Raw genomic sequence first — 14,307 nt, 5'->3', positions numbered from 1 at the left:
GGGGCAAATGCTGCTCTAAATCCTGGATATATCTTCAGCACTGATGGTGCCTTTCCAGATGTGAAAGCTATCCATTCCATACACACTAATGCACCCTCATGCCATCAGAGATGCAGGCTTTTAAACTGGGGGCTGATAACAACCTGGAAGGTCCCTCTCCTCTTTAGTCCAGTAGACGTGTGGCGCCCGTGGTTGCCAAAAACCATGTCAAATTTCAATTCGCCTGACCACGGAACAGTTTTCCATTTTGCAACAGACCATTTTAAATTAGCTTTGGCCCAGAGAAGACATCCTCCTTGTTTTTTTTTTGTTTTTTTTTTAACGGGCATAGGAACAGTATGCATTTCACATTAGACCAGATCTCTGACTCTCTGACCTGTTGCCAATTTACCTAATTAGCTGCAAAATGTTCTTCCAGATCTTCCTTGTTGGTACCACTTATTTTGCCAGCTTTTTGTTGCCCTGTTCCAACTTTTTGAGATTTGTTGCTACCATCAATTTTTAAAATTACCCTTTTCTTAAAATGGTAAATTAGTTTTTTTTTTTTTTTTTTTATATTTTTTTTTTTCCTAATAGAATAATATGCAACCGACTATGGCATCCAGATATACACTTAAAGCGGAGTTCCGGCCACAATTTTAAATATAAAAACTTTTTAAATATAAATACCCCTATGGGAGTCATGGCTGGACACGCCGGGTCTGAGTCCTAGAGAACTCGTCATGACCAGGATTCTAAGGTGTCTCTAAATGGGTGCTAATCAGGTGTTCTGAGGGAGTATATGGTGTTGTACTGGTAACAAGGTGGGATAGTTTGTATTTTTGCTGGAGGGGGAAGAATGGCGACCGAGGGTGAAGTAGGGGTCCTGTATTCTGGGTCTGCTTATATATGATGTACACCTTGAAAGAATCATCACTTTGCTGTCTGTGCAATGGTACTGTTTCTATTTTTTCTGTACTTGTTTATGAAACAATAAACATCTTTCTGATTTAAAAAAAATATATAAATACCCCTGTAATACACAAGCTTAATGTATTCTACTAGTTAGTCTGTAAATTAAGGTCCATTTTGTTAGGTTGTTACAGCATTTAGACACTTTATAAAACAGAAATTGACTGGGGCCATCTTAAGTGTGGGCATCATGAAGCCAGACTGTATGACTTCCTGGATTTCAGCCTCGCACATGCTCAGTGCTGTACAAGCAATGTAATGGTTTCAGATCAGGTTTCAATAGCAACGGGAGTGTCAGAGGAAGTGACAGGGGTGGGTGACGGGGAGGATGGAGATGACAGGGGTGGGTGACGGGGAGGATGGAGATGACAGGGGTGGGTGACGGGGAGGATGGAGATGACAGGGGTGGGTGACGGGGAGGATGGAGATGACAGGGGTGGGTGACGGGGAGGATGGAGATGACAGGGGTGGGTGACGGGGAGGATGGAGATGACAGGGGTGGGTGACGGGGAGGATGGAGATGACAGGGAGGATGGAGATGACAGGGGTGGGTGACGGGGAGGATGGAGATGACAGGGGTGGGTGACGGGGAGGATGGAGATGACAGGGGTGGGTGACGGGGAGGATGGAGATGACAGGGGTGGGTGACGGGGAGGATGGAGATGACAGGGGTGGGTGACGGGGAGGATGGAGATGACAGGGGTGGGTGACGGGGAGGATGGAGATGACAGGGGTGGGTGACGGTGAAGATGGAGATGACAGATGGAGATGACAGGGGTGGGTGACGGGGAGGATGGAGATGACAGATGAAGATGACAGGGGTGGGTGACGGGGAGGATGGAGATGACAGGGGTGGGTGACGGGGAGGATGGAGATGACAGGGGTGGGTGACGGGGAGGATGGAGATGACAGGGGTGGGTGACGGGGAGGATGGAGATGACAGATGGAGATGACAGGGGTGGGTGACGGTGAAGATGGAGATGACAGGGGTGGGTGACGGGGAGGATGGAGATGACAGGGGTGGGTGACGGGGAGGATGGAGATGACAGGGGTGGGTGACGGGGAGGATGGAGATGACAGGGGTGGGTGACAGGGAGGATGGAGATGACAGATGGAGATGACAGGGGTGGGTGACGGGGAGGATGGAGATGACAGATGGAGATGACAGGGGTGGGTGACGGTGAAGATGGAGATGACAGGGGTGGGTGACGGGGAGGATGGAGATGACAGATGGAGATGACAGGGGTGGGTGACGGGGAGGATGGAGATGACAGGGGTGGGTGACGGGGAGGATGGAGATGACAGGGGTGGGTGACGGGGAGGATGGAGATGACAGGGGTGGGTGACGGGGAGGATGGAGATGACAGATGGAGATGACAGGGGTGGGTGACGGGGAGGATGGAGATGACAGGGGTGGGTGACGGGGAGGATGGAGATGACAGGGGTGGGTGACGGGGAGGATGGAGATGACAGGGGTGGGTGACGGGGAGGATGGAGATGACAGGGGTGGGTGACGGGGAGGATGGAGATGACAGATGAAGATGACAGGGGTGGGTGACGGTGAAGATGGAGATGACAGGGGTGGGTGATGGGGAGGATGGAGATGACAGGGGTGGGTGATGGGGAGGATGGAGATGACAGGGGTGGGTGATGGGGAGGATGGAGATGACAGGGGTGGGTGACGGGGAGGATGGAGATGACAGGGGTGGGTGACGGGGAGGATGGAGATGACAGGGGTGGGTGACGGGGAGGATGGAGATGACAGATGGAGATGACAGGGGTGGGTGACGGTGAAGATGGAGATGACAGGGGTGGGTGACGGGGAGGATGGAGATGACAGATGGAGATGACAGGGGTGGGTGACGGGGAGGATGGAGATGACAGGGGTGGGTGACGGGGAGGATGGAGATGACAGGGGTGGGTGACAGGGAGGATGGAGATGACAGATGGAGATGACAGGGGTGGGTGACGGGGAGGATGGAGATGACAGGGGTGGGTGACGGTGAAGATGGAGATGACAGGGGTGGGTGACGGGGAGGATGGAGATGACAGATGGAGATGACAGGGGTGGGTGACGGGGAGGATGGAGATGACAGATGGAGATGACAGGGGTGGGTGACGGGGAGGATGGAGATGACAGGGGTGGGTGACGGGGAGGATGGAGATGACAGGGGTGGGTGACGGGGAGGATGGAGATGACAGGGGTGGGTGACGGGGAGGATGGAGATGACAGGGGTGGGTGACGGGGAGGATGGAGATGACAGGGGTGGGTGACAGGGAGGATGGAGATGACAGGGGTGGGGCTGTATATTGGCGTAGCTCTAGCAGGCAGCACACACATGGTTTGATCTCTAACACTGATGACAGGCTGGACACACACCCCCGGCTGCTGTCATCTTCATCCCAGCCAGCCGGCATTGAGGAGCCCACACTGCCGCACGGTCCCCGTCCCCCCCCCCCTCCTGATACCCCACCCACATTCGTCCAGCGGCCAGATTATTGCTGGGATCCTGAGAGTGACAGGGACCGCATGTTTCAAAGACAACCGCAATGCTTCCCTTGGCGGTGGGCGGGGCTGTTAAACATCTCTCCGCCTCCGCCCGCCCTCCAGCCTGCCCCCTCCAGCCCGCTCGCTCGAGCTGAAACAGCGGCGATCCTTCAGCCCTGCCTCCTGGGATTGATCACAAACATGTCCCAGGAGGTATAGCAGCGCTGCGCTGCGGCGGGTGAAAGAAACTCACGGCGATAACAAAGTGAGTTTTTAAAATAAAAAAAAAACACATGCCAAATATGTTTAAGGGGGCAGTATGCTATACAAAGCTTGAAAGTCAAAAAAGAGGGTGGAACTCCGCTTTAAAGGATCACTAAACAAAACATTTTTTGGGCTAAATAGCTTGCTTTACCTTATAGCAGTCTCGATTTCATGTCCTCATTGTCCGTTTTTGCTTTGAAGCAGCTGTAATCCTTTGCTGAAATCCTCACTTCCTGGTTCTCTGGCTCCATAGGAAATTTTTTATGGGAGCTTCTCACTGTGGTCCAAGCTGTGTGTCTAAAACTCCTCAGAACCAATCAGATTCATTTTAAAAACAAAACACTGCCCTGGATTTGTTTGTTTTTGTTCTGTGTGTCTCTTTACTTCACATAAACATGAAATCAGTTTAAAACCGAAAGTGAAACTAGAGGCACATTATATGATAGAATTTAATCTATTTTTCATCATTTTTAAAAGGAATCCGTTAACTTTTATGTCTCTATACCCTGTAAACAGTCATTTCACCAAAAAAAATGTTTTCCTTTAGTGACCCTTTAAGATAAATCCCAAAATCATAAACCTGAAGGACTACGTGCACTTTTATGATATTGATAAACAATTGAACCTCATATTCAAAGAAAGACCGCTCTCACTCGGATGCAGTGGATGTATCATTCACCCAGCCTCCCTACACTATTTCAGATTTTGCTGGGACCCTTCTGCTGGCATATGTAGCCTTTAAAAGAGGAAGGGCTTTATTTATTAACATTTTCTCAGACGTTTTCATATATTTTTTATTTTTTTTAATCTTTTATTGTAAATTAAAATTTGGGTTTATGAGATCTAGAAAATCATTGCATTCTGTTTTTATGTAGATTTTACACAGCGTCCCAACTTTTTTGGAACTGGGGTTTGGAGTACTCTTGTTTACAAAGCATCCCTTAAACGGATATTTGCATAGGATAACCGTTTTGGTATTGGGGTAGTGCAGTGACTTGGGAGGGAGCACCTTCAAAGGACTTGAGTATTTGATGTCTGAGATACATTGTATATGTACAGTGGGGACAATTTAATTATTTGATCCCTTGCAGATTTTGTAAATTTACCTACTTACAAAGAAACAAAGGGTCTATCATTTTTATCATGGGTGTATTTTAAATAAAAAGTAAATAAAAAAACATGATACAAATGTTATAAATTGAGTTGTAGTTCAGTGAGAAAAATAAGTGTTTGATCCCCTACCAACCAACAATAATTCTGGCTCCCACAGACTGGCTACAGTATGTGCTCATGTGGTACACAGATTAGTCCTGACGATTTTAAGAAGGTGCTCCTAACAACAATCCGTTATGTGTATAAAAGACACCTGTCCACAGAATCGTTCTTCCATTCAAAACCACCATTATGGGCAAGACCAAACGGCTGTCAAAGGATGTCGTGTGCAAGATTGTAGACCTACATAAGGCTGGAATGTGTTACAAGACCATCAGCAGGAAGCTTGGTGAGAAGGAGACAACTGTTGGAGCGATTATTTAATGCAAGAAATTCAAAATGACCATTGCCCTTGGTCTGGTGTGCCGTACAAGATTTTGCCTCATGGGGTAAGGATGATCATGAGAGTGAGGGATCAGCCCAGAACTACACAGGAGGAGCTTGTCAATGATCTCAAGGGAGTTGGGACCACAGTCGCCAAACAAACCTTTGGTAACCCGATACGGCACCATGGATTGAAATCCTGCAGCGCCCGCATGCTCCCTCCCTCGAGAACGCACATGCACAGGTTCATCTGAAGTTTCCCAGCGAACATCTAAATGAACTCGCCGTGTTTGGAGGAAGACGAATGCTGACTTTGACCCTAAGAACACCATCCCTACAGTCGAGCACGGAGGTGGAAACATGATGCTTTTGAGCTGTTTGTCTGCTAAAGGTACATGCCAACTTTGTCAAATTGAGGGGCCAATGGACGGGGCCGTGTATTGTAAAATCTTCTTCTTTCAGCCAGAACACTGAAGATGGGTCATGGATTGGTCTTCTAGCATTACAATGACCCAAAACATACCGCCAAGGAAACAAGGGAGTGTCTCAAGAAGAAGCATATTAAGGTCATGGAGTGGCCTAGTCTCCAGACCTTAATCCCATAAAAAATGTATGAAGGGAGCTGAAACTTCAAGTTGCTAAGCTATAGCCAAGAAATCTTAAAGCGGAAGTTCACCCGCCAAAAAAATTTTAAGATTAGATTAATGCTCATTTTGTCTAGGGGAATCGGGTAGTTTTTTTTAAAAACGAAGCAGTACTTACCGTTTTAGATGAGCGATCTTCTCCGCTGCTTCCGGGTATGGGCTGCGGGTCTAGGCGTTCCTTCTTGATTGACAGGCTTCCGACGGTCGCATCTATCGCGTCACGAGTAGACGAAAGTAGCCGAACGTCGGTGCAGCTCTATACGGCGCCTGCGCACCGACGTTCAGCTACTTTCGGAAAATCGTGACGTGATAGATGCGACCGTCGGAAGCCTGTCAATCAAGAAGGAACGCCCAGACCTGAAGACCATACCCGGAAGCGGCGGAGAAGATCGCGCTCTAAAATGGTAAGTACTGCTTTGTTTTAAAACAACTAGCTGATTCCCCTAGACAAAATGAGCATTAATCTAATCTTACATTTTTTTTTTGCCGGTGAACCTCCACTTCAAGAATTAAGAGAAGATCTGTAAAGAAGAGTGGACCAAAATCTCTCCTGAGATGTGTGAAAACCTGGTAACCAACTACAAGGAACGTCTTCCCTCTGTGCTTGCCAACAAGGGCTTCTCTACTAAGTCATGTTTTGCTTGGGGATCAAATACTTATTTTACACACTAAACTTCATTTATAACATTTGTTTTATGTGATTTTTTTTTTTTTTTCTGGATTTTTGGTTGATATTCTATCTCTATCATTTTAAATACACCTATGATAAAACAAAATTATAGACCCTTCATTTCTTTGTAAGTGAGCAAACTTACAAAATCTGCAGGGGATCAAATAATTTTCCTCACTATATATAATTTGGAGAAGAGTTGCTAAAGTATGTAAAGAGTTGGGGGGGGGGGGGGTGTAGAGAACCATTTTGGGGTGGAGTCATGGTGGCTAAAGGTGAGTATAGTAATATTTGGGGGTGGAGTTGCCATTGTGTGTACAGGGTAGGAGATGGGAAGAGTAACAGTTGGGGTGTGTATATCCGGAGCAGTGGAGTAACATTTGGGGTAAAGTCCTAATGTGAGTATTCTCTGAGTGAAAGAACTGGATGTTTATTTTCTGTTGACATCTTGTCCATTCTTCCTTCTTGCTGTCCAGGTGTCTGTCATTGAGGAGAAAGCCATCCAGAAAGTGGATGACCTGCTGGAAAGCTATATGGGAATCAGAGACAGTGAACTTGGTGAGAATGGAAGATACTAAGGCTACTGTAGCAAAATTTCACAGTTTTTGATCACAGTGATTTGTGAGAGCGATTTGACTCGGGGAAATATTACTCTGCCCATACCACAGAAGAAAATATATATATATATTTTTTTTTTTACTACATACCAGTATAATCTGTATGAAAACCTGGACTATGGAGTATATTAAAGAGAAACTCCAGTCAGTTTTTGGAAAATTGCCAGCAGATAGGAAAACTATAGCTGCTGACTTTTAATAAACAGACACTTGCTTGTCTCAGGATCCAGTGCGGTCGGGACACTGAGGACCCTCTTTGGTCCTTGGCGCTGGGATCTTAACTGTGGGCACCTGATTGTGACAGCTTGCGGCTTCACAGCTGGGTGCCCACAGTGAATGGTCCTGCAGTCTTCTGGGACCTGTGACGTGTCCCAAAAAACAAAGAGGAGGGAAGGAGAAATGGGATACCTGCTCCCCCTAAAAAGAAAAAAATGCTCAATGTCAGAGGAGTGGGGGAAGAGGCCCTAAAGTGGAACTTCCCCTCTTGAGTGGAGTTCCGCTTTAAACTATGGATTTTAAAAATGTTTTTTGTCTAACAATTAAGGCTAATTACTGAAACGGTCCAAAGGATTAAAGCCTTCCATAATGTACATCATGCTAATGTGCACTTTACCACAATACACAGTAAAGCACTGTAGATGTGCAATCCCATTCAAAGCCAATTACTCAGCAAAGCATCCCTATAATGCACTGCAGCACACCTTCATTATAGGAAATCACAACACACATTGCCCCATTGCGTTGCAGAACCTATTTTTTTTTTCTTCATGTCCCTGGGTTTGTTGATAGCCCAATCAAAATTAAAGAGGTGTGTAACACAACACTTCTCAATGCATAAAAATACCTGTACTGCATCATACTGTGTATTGGTGTGAATGGGCCCTTAAATCGGAACTAGAGGGGTTAATACTCGCTTTTCCAGCTGTCCCCAACATCTTTCCCTGTGTGCCAGTCTTTTCACATTTTCATTGGCTGGCGCAGGATGACGCCACTCCGCATGTGAAGGAGCCAGTTCTCCTGGCACACACGGTTCATCCTGGTGCTCCAAGCTGAGCGCAATAGTTTGCACTGTCTGAGAAGACTGTGTGCAGGAAGGTAGGGGCATTTTACATAAATCTTGCATAAAATTTTATTTAAAAGTGATATAAATCCCATCATTACACATATAAATAAATAAATAAATAAATAAATATATACAGTGCTTGGAAAAATTTGCAAATGCAACATCTGCTATCTCCGTCATTGAAAATAAAACCGTCAGTCAAAAAATAACAGCCCCTAACTTTTTTAGCTGGCTCCTAGATTAGGAGCCAGCTAAAAAAGTTAGGGGCCGTTATTTTTTGACTGACGGTTTTATTTTCGATGACGGAGATGGCAGATGTTGCATTTGCACATGCAGGGGACAGGAGCCAGGGAAGATTCTGGGTGGGGCGGCTTTCTCCCTGGGTGGTATTAGGGGATGAGTGTCCCTTTTTATGCCCCTCTAGGTGTGGGGATTTGAAACTTGAGGTTCTGGGGGCTGAAGTTTTTAATGCGAGTGTGTTTGTGTGTGTGTGGCATGCTATGTGGACTGGACTCTCTTGCTCACCTCCCTGCTTTTCTCCAGTGCCACGTGCGAGGGGGGGGGGGGGGGGGGTGTCCCACAGTGCACATGGATTGGCTGGTGCTAACGGAGAGGAGTTTGGGGGAGCTTTTAGTTTCCCTACAACCAGCATCTTCAGGGGAATGGAGACAACGGGGCATTTTATTGCACAAGAGACTTTCCTTATTTCCTGTGCAATAAAAGCCTACCTGCTTGCTGTTTGTTACAGCAGAAGTTCAGTTCAGCTTTACACTGGGTTCACACTAGTGCGATGCGGGAACCAGCGCCGGTTCCCGCATTGCTACTCTCCCGCAGGCAGGTCACACTGCCTTGTGTGAACCCCCGCGGGTATCATTAACAAAGTTAATAACACCCCCAGTTTAGTTCACAGATTGCAGTGTGAACTCGTACAGGAATCGGATTGCATAGGTGAGAATACCCATGCGATCTGATTCTAGTGCGGGGAAAAAAAAGTCCCGGTGACTTGTCCTTAAGGTTCCCCTAACGGGAAAGTCCCTTCAAGGACTGCGCAGGCGCAAACTTGCCGACGGAAATCTCCGAACCTCGGCCGGCATTCAGGCTCATTTTTTAACATCCCCGAGCGAGCTGTCCGAGCGAAGCGAGGACGTGAGGCCGACTGGCCACCTTTTCTCGAAATCCACGTCGCCCTGGATGCCGGCCGAGGTTCGGAGATTTCCGTCGGCAAGTTTGCGCCTGCGCAGTCCTTGAAGGAACTTTCCCGTTAGCCGAAACCATCTCGGCAGATCAGATTGCGCAGGAACTTTCACGATAGCCGGAACAATATCGGCAGATCACCGGCACTATTTTCTGTGTGAATACAATGCAAGTTCAGCCAACTGTACGGCTGAACTCTCATTGCTCAGAGATCGCATGTGATCGGCCCCTGCAGTATGGGTGCGAATCACATGCGATCTCTGAGTATGAACCCAGGCTTAAGGAAACTAAAACATGCCAGCATCGCACAGTTTGGTTGGTCAGTTTAAAGGCTAGTTTCCGCTTTCAGATCATGTTTTATATTTATGGTGTAACATTATACATGTTTACATTTCACAAACACCACACCCTTATCTCCTTCTCTTCCAAGTATTCCTATGAATGCAGGCAGGGTAGAAAATATATGTATTGGTTGGATGTTGACATTGTCTCTTTTATTTTACACAGCTGGCACCATGGTGGAGTTGGGCATAGACAAACAGAACCCTGATGACTTCTCAAAGGCACTGGACCGCACACTAGGGGACTTTGCCTTTCCAGACGAGTTTGTATTTGATGTTTGGGGAGCCATAGGCGATGCCAAGGCTGGACGATACTAAACTACTTAAACTCCTTAATCTCCCCCAAAGGGGATTAATCTGCTGCTGCCCCCTCATCCATTTCCCACTACCCAGTATCAGGAGATGCTCCTGTAATTACAGCGCTGGGCTGGGATGATGTCACAAGGGCTAAAACCACTGTAGACTTTCCTGGAGATCCTGCCCTGCTTGAATTTGGTTCTGCTCGCTCTGCCTTTTTTAGGTCTTCCACCAGAACTGCTCCTCACACTTCTGAAGTGGAGAAGTCCTTATACTAAGGATGTCTGAAGGAAGAGGAGGAGCCTGGCACTGACTTGCCAATGGGTGACTTTCTTAAATCCTGGCTGTTATTGGTGATTTCCTAGTAAACCTGGGTTTTCAGATCACATCGGCCAGCATCTCCCCATTGCAGGGCTGACGATTTCTTCTGCTGTACACTGGAGTCAGCTCCTTGTGTGGACAATACAACCCCATGCACATAGCTGCACAACTTCAAGAAATTCTCCACTCATCTACATTCCTTGGATTCCTCTCGCCATGGATGAATGAATGCCATTGAAGTCGATGGATTCAGAGATTATCTAGTGAAATGTGATTTAACTAAGCTAATGAGAGTAAGAAGGAATCCCCTTTCTTAAGAGGACATCTCAAAGGATTCTTGTATGTCAGCTCAGTGAAAATGTATAGTATAATATAAACCAACTTTTCCTTCTTACAAGAGGATGTTTTTTAACACTTAATAAATTATGTTACAGGCCCTTTCTTGGATGAGATTTTGGTCTTTAGCGCCACCCTGTGGCGGGGCATGATGTTGCAATAATAGTTCACCTGTCTCTGGTTTACTCAGAGGACTGAAAAAGGTCAGTGACCTAGCTAAGTATTGTTAACTTGATCTGTTTGTTTTTTTGTGTACCCCATCCTGACTGTAATAGAGAACAGTAACTAAGGTTATTAAAAGATTTTATACACAACGCTGTTTTTGGTGAATTATGTTTTGTCTCCTTAAAGGGAATTGCAGTGGTTTAGAGCAGTGTTTCCTCAAGTCCAGTCCTCAAAGCACCCCAACAGGTCACGTTTTCAAAATTGTGGATAAATACTGCGCAAATCTTAAGTTAAATGAACATAAATTAATACATTGAATGAATTAACTTACAAAGTGAAAAGCGCTGCTGCAGCAATGAATGGATGGCCAATAAAGAAAAGAAGGATGCCAACATAGAGTAGTAACGTAGATACAGTCTATTTATTTAAAATACAAGTTGCCCTCAGTTAGGCAGAATAAAAGTTTGTAGCCGGCCGGCTCTCTATCCGCCCGTCCTTCCGGATGGTAGCGAAGAGTACAATAGTGGCGTCAGCACGCCGTTCCTCCCTACGCCGTTTCGTCCAATGACTTCCTCCAGGGGCCTAACTGTGAGTGAAACTTGTATTTTAAATAAATAGACTGTATCTACGTTACTACTCTATGTTGGCATCCTTCTTTTCTTTATTGGCCATCCACTGCTGAGATACTTGTTGGAGACCTATTTATTTATAAGGTGGAGAGCACACAGAAACAAACGTTGGGAAACTGCAGGGCTGACACAGCCATATGCGCAGGTGATCTCATTAGAGATCTATGGAGTCGGTAAGCAGATAGATAATAGGAGGTGGAGGCTCTCTTGTCTATCTTGCTATCGGACATTTTCTGTCTGCACATTTCTTCAATTTATTTTGGACTCGCATGGGATTTGAAATTTTTTTATGGACTCATTTTTTTAATTTCATACGGTCACTGATTTTATTCACTATATCAGTATCACGTTTGATTATTATCTTTTTGGCACAGGTGTTGTCATATTAGGTCACGTTTTCAGGCTTTCCCTCAGATGAACCGTCTGTGGTAATTACTAAGGCAGTGAAACTGATCAAATCACCTGTACAAAATAATGGCAAGCCTGAAAACATGACCTGTTGGGGCGCCCTGAGTTGATAAACACTGGTTTAGAGAAGTCTTTCTTTTGTAGACTGTGTGCATCATTTGGTTGTTTTTTTATGGCTTGGTTGACTGAAAGTAAACTGCTAGGCCTGGTTCACACTGGTGCTGCTCTGCGAGTCATGTTTTTTATGGGCAGGGCAGCCTATTAATTTAAATGGGCTGCTGTGCCTCCGGAAAACACAGGGAAAAGGTCTCTGCTCTGATTTTTAAATTGCAGCCCGCGGGGAAACTGCAAGTGCAGTGCAGGAAGTGGCTGCTGTGATTTCCGTGGTATGCAGGTGTCATTGGGATTAGAGGCACCCTCACACATCTCCTGCGTTTTTCTGTGCAATTGGCTGTGGCCGTGGGAATGGGTGTGGACCCGCAGCTGAAATCACACAAGTGTGAACCCAGGCCTTGGGATTTGGAAATAGCGGCAGGAAACTTTTTTTAATGAACACCCTGGGAATCATAGAGGGTAAGTAGGCAAATACTAACTTGAAAAGACACAGGCCCTGAAAGTAATGCGCGCACACCGCCCTCTGAAAATTCTATTTGCCTGGGTGCTCTCTTCATTGAGATACTGACCAGTTGGCAAATAAGGAAGAGCAAAGTGCCATTAGATCTCCAAATGTAAATGCTTGTCAATGACTTTCCCATTCCAGGATAACCAAGTTCCTTCTATTGGTCAGGGAGACTGACCATCACAGTGCTTGGCTTGTGAAGCTTGGGAGAGAGGGGTTGACTAGAGCTGAGCATCCAGACCAGAAGTTGGCATTTAAACTTTGGCACTCCCAGGGCATTCATGATCCAATGCAAAGGTACCTGATGACTGCCTGCTTTGCACACCCTTTAATAAGTCTTTCTCAACTAGGGTTGGGTGGAACCGTAGGGGTTCCTTCAGAGGTTTGCGAGGAATTTCTTGCGCAAAAAGCAATTTCTGCTTCTTAAGCCCCATACACACTATCAGTTTTCCTGCAGGTTTATCTCTTCAGGTTTACCAAAACCATCTAATATGAGGTCAAACCTTAAGGCCTCGTACACACGATAGGTTAACCAGAGGATAACGGTCTGAAGGACCGTTGTCATAGGTTAACCTATGAAGCTGACTGATTGTCCGTCGTGCCCAGTGGCGGCCCGTCCATAGGGGGCGCATGGGCGCCGCCCCCCCTCTCCCCAAAGCCAGTAAAAAAAAAAAAAAAAAAAAATGAAAAAATTTTTTTTTTTTGGGCCCTTTAAGAAAAAAAAAAGGTCCTTTAAGACGGTGCATGTTCAGGGTGAGCGCCGGTCAAAGACTCAGAGCACTGCTATAGCATCATTGAAGCGTCATGCCAATGCAGCAGGCAAGACGCTTCATTTGCAGTTTTTTTTTAAGCTCTGTGGCTATGTGCTGTGCGCCATGAGCCAATCACTCTCCAGTGTCTCCACTCTCCTCTCTAATTGGGTCCTGCTGCTTCCTCACTGCAGAAGGAAATGGGCGGTGCTTTCCCCAGGGCAGTGTTACTTTCGGTTTTGACTCCAGGAGGACTAAGGTAATTAACTTGATTAAAAACACTTTATTTGTCTCATTGTCTGTCCTGTCCAGTGTCCCTGTCCACCCCATCATGTCCAGCACCTTATGCTGTATGCTCAGCCTGTACTGTGATCGGACTGAGAGAGGACAGGAGGGAGGGGGAGGGTGCCGTGCTTCACATCTCCTGTATGTGTGTGAGGGCTTAGAGTACCTGCGTCCTGCAGCTGTGCTTTACAAATCTCTTATCTCTGTCTGTCTATCTAATCTATCTGACTGTCCTGCCTGTCCCCTCTCTCTCTCTCTCTCTCTCTCTCTCTCTCTCTCTCTCTCTCTGTTTAATTATCTATCTATCTATCTATCTATCTCTCTATCTATCTATCTATCTATCTATCTATCTATCTATCTATCTATCTATCTATCTATCTATCTATCTATCTATAGCTCTATCTATCTATCTATAGATCTATCTATCTATCTATCTATCTATAGCTCTATCTATAGATCTATCTATCTCTCTATCTATAGCTCTATCTATCTATCTATCTATCTATCTATCTATCTATCTATCTATCTATCTATCTATCTTTCTTTCTATAGATCTATCTATCTATCTATCTATCTATCTATCTATCTATAGCTCTATCTATCTATCTCTCGATCTATAGATCTATCTATCTCTCTCTATCTATCTATCTCTCTATCTATAGCTCTATGTCTCTATCTATAGCTCTATCTATCTCTCTCTCTCTATAGATCTATCTCTCTCTCTCTCTCT

At 45.8% G+C, this 14,307-nt stretch overlaps 1 protein-coding gene across 1 annotated transcript in view; it reads left to right on the top strand.

The window, feature by feature from the left end:
- GIPC1 (GIPC PDZ domain containing family member 1) overlaps positions 1 to 11,036 on the top strand; it is a 41,664-nt gene extending 30,628 nt beyond the window's left edge. The window contains exons 6-7 of the mRNA XM_040346340.1: positions 7,030 to 7,111; positions 9,935 to 11,036. Coding sequence (XP_040202274.1) covers positions 7,030 to 7,111; positions 9,935 to 10,086 — 234 coding nt within the window. The 3' untranslated portion in view covers positions 10,087 to 11,036. The remainder of the gene's footprint in view (positions 1 to 7,029; positions 7,112 to 9,934) is intronic.
- Positions 11,037 to 14,307: the final 3,271 nt, after the last annotated feature.

The sequence above is a fragment of the Rana temporaria genome, chromosome 3, assembly GCF_905171775.1.
Source record: "Rana temporaria chromosome 3, aRanTem1.1, whole genome shotgun sequence".
NCBI lineage: Eukaryota > Metazoa > Chordata > Amphibia > Anura > Ranidae > Rana > Rana temporaria.
The sequence above is the reverse complement of the archived record's forward strand: the minus strand, read 5'-3'. Positions and strand labels throughout refer to the sequence as shown.